The sequence below is a fragment of the Emys orbicularis genome, chromosome 11, assembly GCF_028017835.1.
Source record: "Emys orbicularis isolate rEmyOrb1 chromosome 11, rEmyOrb1.hap1, whole genome shotgun sequence".
NCBI classification, from domain to species: Eukaryota; Metazoa; Chordata; order Testudines; family Emydidae; genus Emys; species Emys orbicularis.
In genome coordinates, this window is record NC_088693.1 from 55,723,337 (window position 1) to 55,742,996 (window position 19,660).

The window sequence follows — 19,660 nt, forward strand, 5'->3', positions numbered from 1 at the left end:
GGGGTTTTTTTTAACTGGCTATTAGAAAGAAAGAAAAGAGACTCCAACTAAAACTCTTATTCTGAGCTTAATTGTGGGGGAAATCTGCATGACTGTGAATGATGCCAGAGTGATATCACTGGGGGGAAAATGCCCTCTATTTAGCCACAGAACAGCTAGACCCTGAGTAGTAGCAATGACCTTACACGGTCCTGCTTTGTTGCTAATCTACTTCAACCATGTTCCCTTGACCTCTCTGTTGAGTCTGTGAAGTCAGACACCAAATGTGGTGGAGGCATATGTACACTACAATGTAGACTCAGAGCATCAATTCATTTCACACACACACAAAAAACCAAACCGTGAATGGCCATCAAAAGGTTACAGGTTTTGGTTACAAAGGCCTGGTCTACGGGGGGGGGGGGGGGGGGGGGGGGGAGATTGATCTAAGTCACACAACTTCAGCTACGTGAATAATGTAGCTGAAGTCGATGTACTTAAGATCGACTTACTGCGGTGTCTTCACCGCGGTAAGTCGACTGCTGCTGCTCCCCTGTCGACTCCGCCTGCGCCTCTTGCGGCGGTGGAGCACAGGAGTCGACGGGAGAGCGCTCGCCGATCCGGCGGGTAGTACAGACATACCCTAAGAGGTATTCATTTTAATATTATTTCCAGTTCAGTGGGTTTTTTTCAAACACACTTTTGCCATTCAGCACTCAAATGCATATGAGATAGTGTCCATTCTAACACCAAAACAGCCTTCCCTGTGGAAACAAATCTGAAAAGTTGCCTTTTGTCAAGCTACATATAATAATTCAAAGATCATCCTCCCTGCTTGATGACAGAGAAATCTTTGAACGTGCCAGTTGCTATGCACTATGAGAGAGAATAATTTCTCAATGAACTGTAGTTGGAATCATTGCCCGGGCTGAGCCTGAACATGAATGTTAACTTCCCGTGCCTTTTTGTAACGATTCTTCTCACAACATATAATCCATTCTAATTAATTTATTCCTGCAATTTCAAGGAATCCACAGGGCTATTAAGCAATTTCAAAACTTGCTATCAGAAGAGGGACTGAAGCTCACAGCATATGGTTCAAACATGTTACAGAAGACAACTGTTCCTACCCAACAACAGGGTTCCTACAATTACTGCAATTTCCATGTCAATTTAAATAACCAGCTCATAGCATCAGACATAAGGACCAATACAAAAAGAAGGAAACAATATCCTAGTGACTTATTGCACCAGCCAACTGAAGGAGTTCTTAAAAGGCATACATTACCTCTCTGTGCCAAACAGGATTAGTTGTGTTACTGATGATAGTAGACCTTTTTTCCTGACCATGATGGGCAAATGTAGGAAACGTGCTTTTCTTTCCTGGCTGAATGGACATCTTTAGGTAAGGATCAGGATTGAAGAACATCCCTTTTTTTAGCCCAACAGCTCTAATATCTTGAAAGAAAGAAGGAAAACGAACAAAAGGATTAAAACAAGAAGTTCACAAATTAGGTAGTCCTAAAATATTACCTCGGAATCCAGTTTACCATAAACTGTTAAAACAAAAAAAAAAGGTAACACAAAATTACTCATACTACGATTAATTAGATCTAGTGAATGGAAGTTGCCTATGGCAGGAATTCACTCAGTTTTCCTAAGAGAATGAACAGATGAGGTAATGAGACTAGACCAGGCTCTTGATTTACATGCTGGTCCCCAGTTATTTCTAATATAAAATACATTGCGCACTTCTGACTCCGAGCTGCAGAATAGTTTTTCTTCTGTACTTAATGTATTTGCATTCAGAGAAAAAGCACCCAATCCCCACTCCTTCACATGCTGCTGCATTTAAAAAAATAAAAATAAAAAGAAATAAAAAAGGAAGAGCCATCCATGAAGTAGGATAATGAAACAATGTTTTTTAGGACTAATATACTGATGCATAAAGATCACCCTAAATATTCAGAAAGCAAGATGATGATCTGGGCTAGGATGCACATGCTCCCAAGAGAAGAGATGCAGAGTTTTTCTGAGGATGTTTCTTTCTTTACATAGAGCTTTTTCCCCAGGGAAACAAAGTTTGGCAGCCTTGTATTACACTGCTCTACAGCCAAAATGCTTCTGAAATAAATGTAGTCAAACTTTACTAATTCTGGGTCACTGAGAACGAAAATGATGCTTAAAATTGTTGATTGGCTCTAGTTTTCAAGATATGCTATTGGGTCAGTATATACGACCCTTGACTTGGGAATGGCGGAGGATAAGTGAGTTAATAAAGGGAAGGGATCTCAATTTAAACCAGAAATGACTAAAATACATCTTTGACTGGATCTATGAATAAATCTATGACTGGGTTTGGACAGTACTTGCTTTTTAGGCAAAACAATGAATGATGCAATCTGAAGCTGGTATTGCGTCATACATGATATGAATTGCATCATGTTATTCCTAGAAGTCATGGATGATGCAATCATAACGAAGCTTACATCACTCTGCCGAACAAATTGCCCTATATCAGCTCTAGAAATCATACAGTGTCGTGCTCTCTTATTTGTCAGTGTTTGATTTTGCAAAGGGACACATTTCTGTTTAGCCAAAGTGAGCAGAGATGCCTCATACTTGTGTGAACAGTGCAGATAACTTCTGCTATGTTTGTGGTGAAGTGACTTTTGCATCACAAAAGCGCAGTATAACCACTATGGTTAAGAAAGCCTATCACCTTTATTTTGGCTGCAAAATTGGAGATCAGGACAAGAGGTGGGCCCCACACATATGCTGCAACACTTGTGCAACAAATCTTCGCCAGTGGTTGAACAGGAAAAGGAAATCTATGCCTTTTGCAGTGCCAATGATTTGGAGAGAGCCAACAGATCATACCAGCAATTGTTACTTCTGCATGGTGCCTCCAGTTGGGAAAGGTGTGTCAAAGAAGAAAAAGTGGACTGTGCATTATCCAAACATTCCATCAGCTATACGCCCAGTACCCCATGGAGAAGGACTGTCGGTTCCTGATGCACCAGAATCATTCTCACTTGAGTCAGACGAGGAAGAGGAAGAGGATGAAACTTCTGGTCCTGAACCATCAATGTCACAGGACCCATATTTTCTCCCATCCTCCTCCTCTCAACCACACCTCATAACACAAGGTGAACTGAATGACCTTGTCAGGGATTTGGAACTACCAAAGAGTAAGGCAGAGCTGTTGGGCTCCAGACTACAGCAGTGGAATCTCCTAGCAGGTGATGTTAGGGTTTCCATGTTCCGTGACCGTCAAAAGGATCTTGTCCAATTCTTCTTCATGGAAGGTGATCTTGTAGCCTGCAACAACATCGATGGTAGTGATGGCAGACCTCAACATCGTTCACGATCCAGATGAGTGGAGACTGTTCACTGATTCATCGAAGACGAGTCTTAAAGCTGTTTTACTGCATAATGGCAATGTTTTGCCATCAATTCCAGTTGGTCATGCAGTCCATATGAAGGAAACCTATGACAACATGAAACAACTTTTGAGGTGCATAAACTATGACCAACATCAGTGGCAGCTTTGTGGCGATTTGAAGGTTGTTGCTCTCTTGCTTGGTCTGCAGACTGGATACACAAAGTACTGCTGTTTTCTTTGCGAATGGGATAGTCGTGCAAGAGATTCCCACTACATCAAGAAAGATTGGCCACTCCGACAGTCATTGGAGCCTGGGAGGAGAAGTGTTCAGCATCCACCACTTGTTGAATCAAGGAAGATTTTGTTACCACCCTTACACATCAAGCTGGGTCTGATGAAGAACTTTGTCAAGGCCATTGACAAAACACAAGCAGCTTTCAAGTACCTCCGTGGAAAATTTCCAAGGTTAAGTGAAGCTAAGATAAAGGAAGGTGTCTTGGTTGGTCCTCAGATTCGTGAACTTCTTCGAGATGATGCATTTGACCATGCACTGCATGGCAAGGAAAAGACGGCATGGAAAGCCTTCCAGTTAGTGGCAATAAATTTTCTCAGAAACAACACGGCAGACAACTACAGGTTGTTGGTGGAAAACCTCCTCAAGGCATACAAAAGCCTTGGTTGCAACATGTCACTAAAGATACATTTTTTGCACTCTCATCTAGATTTTTTTCCACCGAACTGCGGAGCAGTGAGCGACAAGCATGGCGAGCGATTTCACCAGGACATTGCAACAATGGAGAAACGCTATCAGGGCAAATGGAGCCCATCAATGCTTGCAGACTATTGCTGGACAGTGACAAGAGATGCTCCATTTAATGAATACAAGAGACAAGCCAAGAAGCGCCGAGTAGACACTGAATAGGACTAAACTATGTACATAATAGTTTTTTGCCTTTTGTTTCATAATAAATTTTATTTATATAACCCTTTTGCTGATTTTTAAAGTGTTACATAAACAGGACAGGTGAAATATTATCATGTAAAGCAACCATAAACACATGAAAAGACCTAGGTTTACAATTTATGATTAAAACTCTACTATCTACACAATATACATAGACATAAAATGTAAAAACTTAAATATCTTAGAAACAGTAGCCAATCAGTTGTTTTAATTGTCATATTTGGATTCAGCACATCAAAATACATAATAAATAGCACATTTTATCTCTGAAGCAGACGACTTCTCAAAAATTGTAGACCAGTGTTATCTGCTGTATGATGGAGTAACTTACACGGATACTCACCTGCCAGAAGAACTTTTGCTCATATCCTCAGCACCTGCTTAAATGCTGGGGCCATAAGCCTCAAATAGCCAGGGTAAGAGGGGTTCTTTCAGTACAATAATTGATTTTAAAATTAACTTTCAAGTATTTTTCTTTTCCGGTTCCCTGAAGCCACAGATTTCTGGGTCCTTCTTCATGAGGTATCCTAGCATGTAGTGTGCAGTCTCCAACCTCAGTGAAGCTGGCACACACAAGGTCAGATGTGCAATTTTGTATGTAGTTTTTTCACTCACAGAAAAAGCTTACTGTACTAAAATGAGACACTGAATTTGGATTCAACCTAAAAACCCCAACCCAATGATCAAAAGTAACCGTTGAGGGTGAGGACACATTAAAAATAGTGTATAGGAAATATCATAAAATACAAACTAAATCCTTTTAAGAGCAATTTCTTCATAACTGAAATGACAGAGAAACACCACTACAGTTCTCTATCATGCACTTCTCATCTGAACCAGTTAGACACACTCCTTCTCCAGGCAGGAGCACAGTTATGCTTGTGAAAGAAGCAGCCCTCTGTGCCTCTTTGTAAATGGTTATCCACCAGCCATGAAAAGCAATTCATGCATAAAGAGACAAGAACTCATTAGCAAGCAAGAGAGACTAATGTTTTCCCCAACTTTTTAAAATATATCCACAGAACTTAATTTTAAATTATTCTGAATACACACAGAGCTTAAGAACATGCAGGATCCTACAGCCTAAGGCAGATATATTATTTCATCGTGCAACCCCATTTTGCATTGATATATTAATATAATAATGTACTGCATTATATCACTAATGCTTTCTGACATGCACTGTCATAGCCTATAAACAGCAATGGTCAGGGAGGTTCAGCCACTCAGCTTTCTAAGTATTCCCAACTAATTTTAGAGACCTCTTTATAAAAGCCACCTACCCTTTCATCATCTTTAAATCATTTAAAAATGGATTTATCTGAACATAGTTAATTAAAGTGCTCTTAGAAAAGATTGGAGAATGAAAAAGAGCAGGCTTTTAAAAAAAAAAAAAAAATGAAAGACACCTCCATAAAAGCAAGATTAAAACCTGACCTTTCAAACGAAGTCGGTAAGTCAAGATGGGAGCACAGTGAGGAATATTATTTGCACTATGTTTTCTATTCGTTTTCCCCCCAAATATGTGTGTGATCCAGTTCTGTTCACACAATAGTCAAGGAAAATGAGTTCTCAGTCTGTAGCCAAAACTTGTTTCATGATTAAATGATGTTCGTTTCACACCAAAGCAGAAGTCGTAGACCTGCTTTTCCCAGTCAGTCTGCCCAAACAAGATTGTTGTTTCCATGCTCTGCTGCTAGCAGAAGTGCAAGGACAAATCTACCCTGACCGTGCACCTGTTTTGACTATCCCCGGAGACAGTGCAGGGCCTAAGTTTGTCTTCTTTGGCAGACTGCTTTCTTCACTGCTTTCCTCCCTTGGTAATCAGAATGCTGATGAGCAGTAAAGGTATTTATGAATGGACAGATGCTTAGTTAGCACCACACAGGGTCAAGCCAGTTGAAATGTTATATTTAGCCATGTTCATCTCTGATGGGAGTGTTAGCAAACCAAGAATGGATCACAGCATTGCCGCAGACAGAGGGGAAAAGGCCATTCTGGTGCAGAAGAGCATTCTGAGTGAGTGAATAGATGAAGACAGCTCCTCCCCACCATTCCCATACCTGCAAGTTAGGTGCTCCACTGAGCAGCTATTTTGGGAACCATAGGCAGCATATTCAGAGACATGTCCTGGAGGGACTTCACTAATAGAAACTTTACATTCGGAAACATTAAAATGAGCAGAACAAAATGCCATCATTTGTAATTTCTTTAATTGCTGGAGCTAAAGGCTGAGTTTTCAACTTGAATGAGAAGGAAAGATGTGGATACACAGGCTAGATAATCTAGTGATCACTTCTGGCCTTAAAACACAGTTTCATTCACTTCAGCTTCACTGAGCGTTCAATCATGGAACTAAACTTTTACAAAGAGTTCATGTTCCATGGGTGGGGACAGTTTTCAGAACTGCCAGGCTTCATGGACATAGTATGCGCCATCTTGGAGTGAGCACTTCAGGAGTGTGAGGGGGTGGGGGGGAGGAAGAGGAATATTCCCAAGGAGATGACTGCATATTAGGGGGGAAAGGGATGTGGAGCAAAGCACGCTCCCAGAAGTCTGACAGCATGGGTGCCAGGGGCATGCTCCTGGTGACAGCAGCCTGCAGAAACGTACTACACTGAATGGTACATGAAGAAGGCAAGCAACAAGGCTAGCCCTTGATGGGGGAAGAAGGAGAAGACCTGGAGGCCAGCACTGCTGGTGTTGGTTTGAGACTTAAATTTCATTCACCACTACTGCATCATGTTAGTAGGCCAAGGCTAATTTTGAGAGTCCTAGATTAGAAGTTTGCTCCCCAGAAGCTGCCAGGTTAAGAGACATCCTACTCCCAGGGGAGGATTTTGCTCACTTGCAGTAACACGTAAAAGAGTCTATTGAATCATTCAGAGATCAGCAGATGAGAGCAGAGGGGTGGGGAAAAGAGCACAGAAGGAGACAGGGTTCCCCACCCATCACTTGAGTAACTGGGGAGAGGAGAGGAGCTACTACTATGTGTTCTCCCAGAAGGTGTATCAGAATAGGAGCAGCTCTGGGCCACCGCAGCTGTTTAAGAGCTGACAAGGTCTTCCACTACTCCCTAGGGAAACCATCTGGAGAAAACACTCAGATCAGGAATTGGAATGGGGAAAGGGGTGTTGGAGTGAGACGAGGTGAAGAGGGAAGATGCAGTACTGCAGGAGAATTGGAGGAAGAACTTGGGGATCTCTTGTGTGAGGGTCATGAAATAAAGATGGGAATTTTGGGGCAAAAGGAGGGTCAAATGGGAAATTTAATGCTAAGCCATCCAAAAATGTTAAGTCATCTCTGGCTCTGAAACCCAGAGAACTAAGGAAGCAGAGACAGGGAAAAAGAAGACAAGTGAAAGGAGACAACGGTTTGGAAATGAAACCAAGACCACTAGGTGATCCCAGGTGATCTGGATCTCCAAGCAACTGAGTCTGAGATTGTCATTCTGTTCATGCAAAACACACTTTTGGCCACTCTGACAGTTGATATGAAGAAGTATCTGATATTTAAAGGCAAAGGGAACCTTATTGAAATAGGATTTCACTCAAACTCTATTGGAAGGCAGAGTGCATCAAGTGAGATTGTACATTTCTGACTACTGCAGTATGGCTCAAACTTTCAAAAGTTCTCTCTGACATTGGGTGCCCAACTTAAGAAATCTTGGACCAGATTTTCAGAGGTGGTAAGTACCTACATTACATATTCATTTCAATTGGAGTTGTGGGTGCTTGGGACCTCTGAAAATCAGGCTCAGGGTAGGAACCCAAAAGAACTGTCTCTTTGAAAATCTTGGCTTATGCCTGCTGGAGCCTCTCTGATCACATTTTCCTGGGGTTCAAACAAACAGATATTAAAGCACCCCAGTCCTTTTCATCATGACTAAATTGACACATGCTGTAAAGATTATAGCTAAAAGGTGTAGTGCAATTAAAATACTATCTTGTGCTAGAGATGCACAATTGCTATTTTAATTGTTTCATTCAATCTCTTCTTCTCCAGGTTTCTCTACTATAACTGACCTTCCTGCTTAGGTCATGAGAAGATGTAGCATACAATTTAGAAAGTCATTTTAATGTCATTTGTGTTCACAATTATTATTTGTAAGTGTCAATACAGAATTCTTCAGCAACTTGATTTTTCCTTTCCTCTGAGAGAGTCCTCCCATAGGGCAACCAATAGTGAAAGTTATTCATGTAATTTTTTAAAGGATATTTTCTCCGGTCTGCCAGATCAGCTAGTCTGACCTCCTATGTAGCACAGGCTAAGAGCATCCCCACACTAAATCCAGAAACAGAAATTAGTCCAAGGTATTACAGCCCTCAGGAAACTAAGCTATTATGTGCCACACAGGCAGAGGATAGAAAGGACCAAAATGGACCAATCCTCAAGGCCCCTGAAATGGGAGGAAACTGATTAAGTGAGATGAACCTAGATGATCCTGACAAGAAACCTGCACCGCATCCTGGAGAGGATGGAAAAAAATCCCCAAAGTTGCTGCCAATCTGACCTGTTGGAATATTCTTTTCTGACTCCACATATGGCAATCAAATTAGTCCCCGAGCACGATATATTTCATTGTACCACCAAACCCCTATGAATACCTAGCAGCGCACCATCTGTAGTAAGAGATGGATTGTACACACTGCAAGTGATCGGTCCTGTGGCTAATCACTGTTGCATGTGTTCTTTGTAGAGCTAGACCCCCTTTATGCTACCTTTCTGCCTCCTAGCTAGATCAGTCTCATATCTCCTACTTGTGGGTCACTTCTTTTGTGGGAGATACAATCCTCTGCAAAAGTGGATATTTCATCAAAATATTACATAGTAAATTCAACTGTCCTCTGAAGCGATATTATACCAACATTGGAGAGTAATGCCATCACTTAAGTATGAAACAGAGGGATTTGGGCCATGACTTAAGTGTAAATTTCAGTAGTGGAGTCACTACTGATATCTCTCTATAATCACACTCATACAGGGGGCTGGGACTAATCTTTCACCTCCAAAAGTAGAAACTTCTAGCACTTAAAGACAAAAAGAGACCTTCTTTGCCAACATTAGTTAGGTCCCTGATCCTCTCTGTGGCCAGCCCGGGAGGACAATATCATTCACACAAAGACATTACCCTGCAAAATTCTGCTCTACAAGGTAGAAGTATCTCCTTCTCCACACACAAAAGCCCAAACACTTAAAAAACATACCACCTTTCCCCAGACGCAGTACCTTTATGGAAAAATCTTATTCAATTTACCATTCTATAAAATGTTTAAATCAACCATACAATTCCTGCAACCGAGCTAGAACTCTGTTATACTCTATAGGTTTTTAGAGTGATTTTTATCGAACCCTACTCATTTTCTATAGGCTTTCTTGTGTTTTTCCCCATTAATTGCTACAAAACCATTCTAAAAGGCAGCTTTAGTGTGTTCTAGTCCTACAGAGAGAGAGAGAAATCTCCTCAAGGTTTTTGTTGTCTGTTCTTCAAGATTTAGGGACCAGATTCTACCTCCTTTGTTCACACTGAGATACTTTACTCTCATGAGACCACATGTAGAGTAAGCACTAATCAACATGAGTAAGAGTTTAATTCCTTTTCTCTGTTACCGATGGGAAAAAAAAGTATTCAAAAAGATTTCACTATTTACAACCCTTGTTCTGGCACTCTGTCCATCTCTCAAAGCAATGGGACTAAACTTGCATTTCATTAGCCCTTTTCTATGCGCAGAAAAGCTAGCTTTACCACTACTCAGTCTGAGATGGATGTTCCCTTGGGCACACTGAAAATTTCTTGGAGATTTCTCATGCTAGATCCATCAAATCGGTTTCATTCACTTCTGGATATAAATGAATCTTGCTTGCTTTGAACATATACATGTTCTCAATGAAATTATATCATTTGAACCACTAGAGTGCGCTCCTAAAGAAGAGAGATGTAGCTGAAGAGGAAATGTTTTCCATCTTTGGGTATTTTAGCTCAGTAATTTTTTTTTTTTTTTATAAATGTACATTTGCTTTGCCATAGTACAGTTGGAGTTAATTCGGACTTTCAGTAATAATCTAACACAAAACTGATGCCTGTTTTAGTGGGATAATGCAAGATACTTCTGAAATCTTACCTGATAATGCAAAGCTGACTAGTTTCCGAGATTGTTGAGCGGCAGAAGCGCCTTCATCCATGCCTTCCGCCCCCATCTAAAGAGGGAGAAAAAAATGAAGCGTATCATGGCATTTTTCATTTGTTTTTGTATGTTCATGAGGATGATTATGAAGTACTCAGGAGAAGAATATTACCCATAGACAAAGCTACAATCTGAAGACACCAGTTTCTGTCCACCCCAAATTCCCTGGTATTTCACGAATACTGATGACTCTCTGTGCTATGTAGTATCAATATTGCAATATTGAGAATCTTCCGAACATACATAATGCATGGACTATTAGGTGTGTGGAGGGTATTAACTGGAGAAAGCGAAAGCCCTTCTTCCTCATAGGTTTTTGTGTCTTCTCAAAAAAATCAATAGCGCAAATTAGCATTTTATACATAAGCATGAGCTAACCACAGACACTGTACAGTAAGTACTTCCATGTACCATTTATTACCTAAACACAAAATACATGGCTCACTGAGGGCAATCAAAAGAGAAGACTATCAAAATATTTAACATCTATGTGACAAAATAAGGCACATCAGATTTCTAAGTATGGCATTGATCTGAAAGCCATGCTCATACTTGGGAAACTTTCACTGAGGTTTATTTGTACTTTCCCTGATGAGGGCTTTTTTTTGTTTGTTTGTTTTTGTAAGTTTCACTTATTAGAAATAAATCTGCCCCATTTCCTCCTTCAAAATGGAGTTTTTGCAAATGCATCAGTAGGAGGAGCTTGCCTTTTTTCCAAGAGTGACATGTATCCAGCTAAACAGTCTATCACAAATCATGGACTACTGGGGTATGTCTACACTGCAGCTGGGCGGGAGCCTCCCCAGCCCGGGTAGAGACACTTGTATTAGCTCCACTCAAGCTAGTGCACTAAAAACAGCAGTGTGGATGTTGCGACATGGGGGGCAGCTCAGACTAGCCACCCAAGTCCAAGTCCAAGCCCCCATGACCTCCTTGGTCTGAGCTTGGATGGCGAGCCCATGCCACTGCCTGTGCCGCAACATCCATACTACTATTTTTAGCACACTAACTCTAAAGGAGCTAGCACAAGTCTGTCTATCCACACTAGGAGGCATGCTCCTAGCTTCAGTGTAAGACATTCTCTTACTTTTTGAAAATATAGGGTTTGTGTTTCAGGACAAATTAATTTAAAAGGAAGCACAGCACTCTCATCCAGCAGGGAAAAGACAATGAATTGCTAGGATAAGGTGAAGACAACCTGTGGAAATGCTTACCAGATTGTAAGTCTGATAAAGCTTGATATCTGGACACACTGTAGGGTGTACACTGGGGGTATGCATCTCTAATAAAACAGAGTGTTACCAAAGTGATTTTACATTTAAAAAGAGAAAAATATGTTGCGGAAACATGCATGTAAATGAAGGGTATAAAAAAAAGATACACAATAGAAAAACTATTAAGTGGTCTGTTTCCAAGAATATAAATCATAGTTGGGATGTTAAACACTGAGAAAAATACTGCAGTCCAGCTGCATTTAGCCATATGTTAAATCTGTGAAAGATAAGACACCTCTTTACATCAAGACTGGATAGCTTTCTAAAAATTAGGCTATTACTCAAACAGAAGTGATGGGCTTGATACAGAAGTTACTGGATGAGGTTCAGCAGCCAGGAGTTCAGAATACATGTTTGGAATAGCCTCTGCTGGCCTTAACATCTTTAATCTATGAAGAAACTCAGCCTCAACTTAATATAAAGTGTAATGGCTGTCTTTTCAAATCTTTTTTTTTTTTTTTTTTAAAACAAGCAGATATTGCGATCTCATCTGTTAATCTGACTGCCATGCCAATCATCATGGAATGTATCTGCACACTAAAGTAGCGCAAAAACAAAGCAAGACTAAGTGATGAGGATTAATCAGTATCCAAAGTCTAAGAATTTCCTCGTTAGCAAAATTCTAACATTTAGCATAATATGTAGCAAAGATGAAGAAACAGCAGAGATGAAGAAAAAGCGATGACATTCTTGTCTGAGGTCTCCATGGGCCTTGATGCTCTTCAGAAAGGATGCACAGTGATAGGAAGTTACATTGTACACATCTCAGCATATTTCATTTTGCATAAGTACTATATTCATGATTCACCATTTCTCATGCAATAACATTTCTCAATAAAGGTGTTCTGCATTCTGTCATGTGCCTATTGACTATGAAACTGTTATTCCAAATGACTTCATAAGGGTAAGTCACCTGTGACACCATGCTGCAGAATGACCTGGTCTTCCATGGACAATGGATTAACTCCATCTCAGCTTCCTCTATCCTTTGCAAAGGTGCTTGGAAAGCAGAGCGGGGTATAGATATCTTTGGGACAGTTGGGCTGAACACCAAAGGTCATAAGAACTGTGGAGTTTTCGGGGTTTGTTTGTTTTTTGGCTGTTAACTTATATTGATTTCTTGTTCCAAACATTCTTCATTAAGAAAAAGTCCTTGTTGATTCTGTGTATATTTTTTCTGAGGAGTCATTCCATCAGATAAGACCACATTATCATACTAATAAGTCATGGCAACAAACTGTCCACACGAGCAATACTTTTTTTTTTTTAAAACAGAAAAAATGCCTCCATTCAATTAAACTATTATAAAGGTAAAAATACATCAATGTTACAGCAGCTTCACTGCAATGGAATTTACATTAAGGCTGGCACTTTGCTAGCATACTAACACAATGACAATGAAATACAATCTTAAATACCCACATCTTTCACCTATTTATTGTATATACCCATACAGTACAGACCTCCTTAAAAAGGAGGAGTGCAAGATCAAGAAAATACTAATGACATGAAATAAATTACAACTTTCAGTATCCACAACTGTATAGTCACCAGAGGATTATCTGGCTACACATTATATTATGTAAACTGGGTACATAGAGTGATAAACTGAAATAAGTACACTACAAAGTTGGGAAGCCTTGCAGTGCATATAATAATGCATTTATTTAACAGAACTGAATTATTTATTTTTAACGATTAAAACTATTTACTTAAAATAGTCGGTATTTCACAAAAAAGTGTGTTCAGCACTGGGATAAATAGTAATTGTTTGATGTTGTGAAGAAAATCTAAATCTATTGCACTACAAGATGCTTATGGAATAGTCATGAGAATTCAATTATTTTCAGGTATTACCAGGAATTTTTCCATCTACCCTGGTAACTTCCATTTTAGTCACTGGGCAACTCTCAATAGCTCTACCTACTTTTAATAAGTAATTAACAGTCCAATAAATTGGAGTTTTAGTCATCTCAAGCTTGAGATATGGGTAAACCCAAACTCAGAAAAGGTATGTTTTACATATACATAGCAGTGCACAATTACAACTGAGAATATAATGTAGCTTTTTGCATGTAATTTTAAATTAAGAGGTTGCAGACTTTAAAAAAGTGATAGTAGTAGGTTGTCATCCTCTATGCAGGCCAGTCTCTACAGGAAGATAAGGCAAACATTTGCCAGTGGGAAAATTTAATACTAAGACGAACGAATCCTGGGTTCTACTCCAAGTTCAAAAGGGAACATGCTTTAGTGATTACAGACCCTTCTGCCCTGTCTCCCCCCTCCCCGCTTCTTTCCCTGGTCCCGCTACCTATCCTTGACTCAGCCCTCCCTGACCACTTGTCCCAGTCCCCTCCAAACCCAACTCATTGTCCCAGTCTCAGCCCTCCCATACTCGGCCCCACATCCCAGTCCCACCTTCTATTGAGCATCTGTAAACTGAGATTTTCAAAGGCTCATGACTTGGCCAAATTTCTGTGGATTTCTACAGGGATGGCAAAAGGCCCTCTGCTAAATTTCAAGTCATTGTGCTTCTCAACAAAACAACTGTTTTGCCCATGCTAAATATACATATTTCCTAACCTCATTTTGAGGAACAGTTAAACTGTTTTGGCTTATTCTTTCTAAAAAGATTCAGCCTGAAGTAGACACACAGCATGAAAAATCTCAGCCCAACCAGTTAAAGTCTGGCAAAATTATAAGCAATTGAAAACGAAGTCTTATCATTAAAAGTATTGGGTAACCTTAACAAGAGCCATTACTTCTATGCAGCCTATAATACAACTGGACGGCATCAGGTAAAATCACAAAAATCCCAGTTAATGGCAAAACTAGGAGATTGATGTTGATATTAAGTGGACTTAAATGACAGGTTAAATGATCTCCTTACAGATAAATTACAAACTAATATAAAGGCTCCACTTACCATCACAGCAGGGTTTTTCACAGTGATACATGGGGTAGTAGCTCGCAGGGCTCCACTAATACCATGGTAGTATTTAAAACAGATCTTTATTTCAGCTGGGAAAACAAACAGACAGACACTCATGTGGAATCCATACATTGTTAATGTGGGACAAAACAGAGGCAGCCCCACGCTTATGGGGAAAATCAACTGAATCGTAGTTCACTCTTCCGGAAATGAGTAACGGGCTGTTTCACCAACATTATTTATTAATCTATCCCATCTCCAGTATAAAGGCATTTCAATGAAAGTTATGATCTATATTTCCTTCCAAATTCTGGAAACCTGAAAATCTTTCCTTCTTAAAGAGGAAAGAGCCAAATCCTGAAATCACTTCAAAGCCAGTAAAAACCTGGTGGCCCATTCACAATAATCACTTGATAAGAAAGATAATAAATTTCAGCATGTGGTTTTGTCCAAATGAAAGCACCAGCCAAGACAGATATTGACCTGCTTTTTATACATCTTCTGGAGCCAAATAACAGGGAAACAAGATAATTGAATAATGTATTTAGTATTGGCATTGACTTGTGAAGGGAGCTCCATTTTACTCTTAAAAAAATAAAGGTGAATTAAAATTACTTAAGATCTTCATCAGACCTAGAACTAGATTTCTTGCAATGCAAGAGACCATATTGTATTGCATGCAAGCTGTTTTATGCTTAAACTATTTTGTCATATAACTATTAAACCCTGGAAATGATATAGCCCTAGATATAGCTACTTTTCAACATTTGGTCAGTTTAACTGAAGATATTTTGTATCTTGATATTTTATGCAATAATTAAGGAACTGACTATTCGGCTTCTCAAGGGGGAAATATGATACAAATATGCTAAGATTAATACATTAATATTTTTAGATCACAGTAAAAAGCACCAGCATGCATTATACTGAGATGAAAATTTAACCAAGAGGTAAAAGCTGAGGCTCTGCCTAAATTGCATATGAAAACTTTTTTTTAAATGTGGATACTGTTCTGGAATACAGAATGGTTATTAATTCTACAATAACTGTGGTTATCCAAGATGTCAGTGTGGAGCCCACTGTAGGTGTGCATCTGCCTTATGCACACCAGAGTGAAGAATTCTGAATAGCAGTGCATGCTATGGCCACCATGTTCCCTGTGCCTCCTCGTGCTCTTGTATGAGGACAGAAAGCAGCCACAGGCCTCCTTCAGTTCCCTTGGAATTCTAAGCCCAAGGTTGCTGAGGACTCTGAAACATGGGGATGGAGGATAGGGTGTGGAATCCACACTGTCTACAACCAGAGTAGGCAACCTTTCAGAAGTGGTGTGCCGAGTCTTCATTTATTCACTTTAATTTAAGGTTTCGCGTGCCGGTAATACATTTTAATGTTTTTTTAGAAGGTGTCTCTCTCCAAGCCTATATTATATAACTAAACTATTGTTGTATGTAAAGTAAACAAGGTTTTCAAAATGTTTAAGAAACTTCATTTAAAATTAAATTAAAATGCTGATCTTACGCCGCCAGCCTGCTCAGCCCGCTTCCAGCCTGGGGTTCTGTTCACCTAGGCCGGCAGCGGGCTGAGCGGGGCCTGTTGCCGGAACGCCGGCTGGCAAGGGGCCGGCAGCCAGGACCCCAGACCTGGGGGGGCTGTTCAGGGATCAGGGCAGAGGTCTGGAGGTCTGGGGGGGGTGCAGGGCAGAGGGTAGTGGGGATGTGGAGGGTTCAGGGCAAAGGGCAGTGGGGATGTGGGGGGATTCAGGAGTCAGGGCAGAGGGCAGTGGGGGTGTGGGGGTTTCAGGGGTCAGGGCAGAGGGCTGGGTGTGGGGGGGGTTCAGGGAAGAGGACTGGGTGTTGGGCGGGACTCAAGGTCAGGGCAGAGGGCTGGGGTGTGTGTGGAGGTGCAGGGCACAAGGCTGGGTGTGGGGTGGGTTCAGGGAAGAGGGCTGGGTGTTGGGGGAGGGACTCGAGGTCAGGGCAGAGGGCTGGGGTGTGTGTGGAGGTGCAGGGCACAAGGCTGGGTGGGGGGTGTTCAGGGCAGAGGGCTGGGTGTTGGGCGGGACTCAAGGTCAGGGCAGAGGGCTGGGGTGTGTGTGGAGGTGCAGGGCACAAGGCTGGGTGGGGGGTGTTCAGGGCAGAGGGCTGGGTGTTGGGCGGGACTCAAGGTCAGGGCAGAGGGCTGGGGTGTGTGTGGAGGTGCAGGGCACAAGGCTGGGTGGGGGGTGTTCAGGGCAGAGGGCTGGGTGTTGGGGGGGACTCAAGGTCAGGGCAGAGGGCTGGGGTGTGTGTGGAGGTGCAGGGCACAAGGCTGGGTGGGGGGTGTTCAGGGCAGAGGGCTGGGTGTTGGGGGGTACTCAAGGTCAGGGCAGAGGGCTGGGGTGTGTGTGGAGGTGCAGGGCACAAGGCTGGGTGTGGGGGGGTTCAGGGCAGAGGGCTGGGGTGTCGGCTCGTGGGGGTGCTCCCAGCCCCCTGCCCTGAGCGGCTCAGGGCAGGGGGCTGGGAGGGATATGCCCTGTTCCACCCCCTTCCCCAAGGCCCATCCCTACCTCTCTCTGCCTCCTCTATGGAGCAGGGAGCACGCTGCGCTCGGCTCTGCTCCGCTCCCCTTCCCCCTCGCAAGGGCCATCGCCAGCAGGGAGAGGGATGGGGAGGAGGAGGAGGGGCCGGAACGCACCACACTGTGGGAAGAAGCAGGGGAGGGGGGAAGCTTGGCTGCCGCAGGACCAAGCTTCTGCCTCCTGCCCCTGCAGGGGAGAACGGTGGGCGGGGGGGCTGAGTGGGGCTGGGGGCCAGGACCCCCCCCCACCGCTCTCCCCTGCGGGGGCAGGAAGCAGAAGCTTGGTCCTGCGGCAGCCAAGCTTCCCCCCTCCCCCGCTTCTTCCCACAGCGTGGCGCTTTCCGGCCCCTCCTCCTCCTCCTCTCACCGGGCAGGCAGCATGCCACTCAAAATTGGCACGCGTGCTGTAGGTTGCCGACCCCTGGTCTACAACATCTCGTAAAACCAGTTACTGCAGGGTAAGTAACTGTTCTTTCTTCAAGTTAAGATACATAGAGTTTAAAGTCAGAAGTCATCTAGTCTGACCTCTTGTATATTACACGCCATTGAATTTCACCTACTTATCCCTGTATTGAGCCCAATAAGTTACGCATTGTTCAAACAGAAGTTGTAATTGACTAAAGCAGGGGTGGCCAACCTGAGCCTGAGAAGAAGCCAGAATTTACCAATGTACATTGCCAAAGAGTCACACTAATATGTCAGCAGCCCCCCCATGAGCTCCCCCCACTCCAACCTGCAGCGCCTCCTGCCCACCAGCAGCCCCACCAATCAGTTCCTCCCGCTCCCTCCCCACGCCTCCCGCCCACCGTGATCAGCTGTTACGCAGTGTGCAGGAGGCTCTAGTAGGGAGGGGGGAAGAGTGAGGGCATGGCAGGCTCGGGGGAAGGGTTGAAGTGGGCGCAGAGCCTGGGGCAGAGCAGGGGGTTGAGCACTGAGCATTCCCTGGCACATTGGAAAGTTAGCATCTATTGCTCCGGCCCCGGAGTCAGTGCCTACGGAAGGAGTCGCATATTAACCTATGAAGAGCCGCATGCGGCTCCAGAGCCGCAGGGTGGCCACCCCTGGACTAAAGCATCTCTCTTCCAGAAAGGAACCCCGTCTTGATTTGAAGACACCAAGAGATTGAGAATCCACCACTTCCCTTGGTAGTTTGTTCCGGGGATTAATCATCCTCACTGTTAAAAATGTATGCCTGACTTCCAATTCGAATTTGCCTGGTTTCAGCTTCCAGCCACTGGCTCTTATTATTCACTTCTCTGCTCGATTAAAGTGCCCATTTAGTACTTGTTATTTTCCCCCCATGAAAGTATTTGTACACCATAATCAAGTCACCTTCAATTTTTGTTGAAAAGCTAAAGACGTATTGTACTTCAGCTATAACAGTGTGGAGGCCCTTCAGCACTGTACGTACAGATCCTCTTATGAATTGGGGGGTGGGGGGAACTCTTTCACAGCACTATTTACTGACAAATCTCTTAACTATTGGATGCAGTCCAGAGTACTGAATATACATTTTCAGCAATACATAAGGGTTTCTATAATCTCTATTGATTTTTCCCCAATTCGAAAAACAGGAATGAAAACACATAAAAGATTATTTCCATAGAATGCTGGGAATTTATTTTACTTGTCCCTTTGCAACAGATTAGATCGTTCTAAACAGAAGTCCACAACTTAACAATTTAAAAAACATTTATAAAATAAATGTTTGTACTTTAATCATAAGACGTATTACTATACATTTTTTCAAGAGTTTGAGCTTTGATATCCCAGGTATTCACAAAATTTCACTTGAAGACATTCTCCCATTCAGGCCCAAGCACCAAAAATATAAACTCATCATGGAAATACTACTTTTTAGAACACAAGGCTCAAGTCACTAGTTTGATGCCATCAGGATTTAGCTAAATAAGGTCCCGTCTGTGGTCCTAACTCTCCAAAGCTATGGCAGCCACGATAGACCAGTCAGCTATGGCTTCACACTACTATGCCATTCCTCCTGGCCTCTTATCAAGTAGTTGGGTTCTGAGATCCTATGAGACAATATCAAATGTGTCTCAAAAACTACCAGTGGGTCCTGGAGATTAAACGCCATTCGTTAGGAAGAGAACACTGGTCAATGTGTCCCCAAACATAAATGCACAGCACTTACTATAAGATAGATATTATCACCAGCTGGAAAGTTGAGAGAACTCATGTTGAAATTAAACTGATCAGAGAAAGAAAAGTTTCTAACTGATGGGGCCAGCCTTAGATCTAATCCTGTCAAGAACAAAGACATTTTTGATGCTCCTTGTTTTCTCCTCCACCCTCTTCCCCTATATTTCTCTCATCTGTTTCCCTCTACTGTCTTCTCCTGCCATTTCTTTCTCTCTGGCCCCTACA

General features: G+C 42.3%; 1 protein-coding gene across 1 annotated transcript in view; it reads right to left on the bottom strand.

Moving 5' to 3' along the window:
- HECW2 (HECT, C2 and WW domain containing E3 ubiquitin protein ligase 2) overlaps positions 1-19,660 on the bottom strand; it is a 185,091-nt gene that overhangs the window by 94,805 nt on the left and 70,626 nt on the right. The window contains exons 3-5 of the mRNA XM_065413387.1: positions 14,714-14,808; positions 10,451-10,526; positions 1,268-1,437 (exon numbers count right to left, since the gene is read on the bottom strand). Of these exons, the coding sequence (XP_065269459.1) occupies positions 1,268-1,437; positions 10,451-10,526; positions 14,714-14,808 (341 nt within the window). The remainder of the gene's footprint in view (positions 1-1,267; positions 1,438-10,450; positions 10,527-14,713; positions 14,809-19,660) is intronic.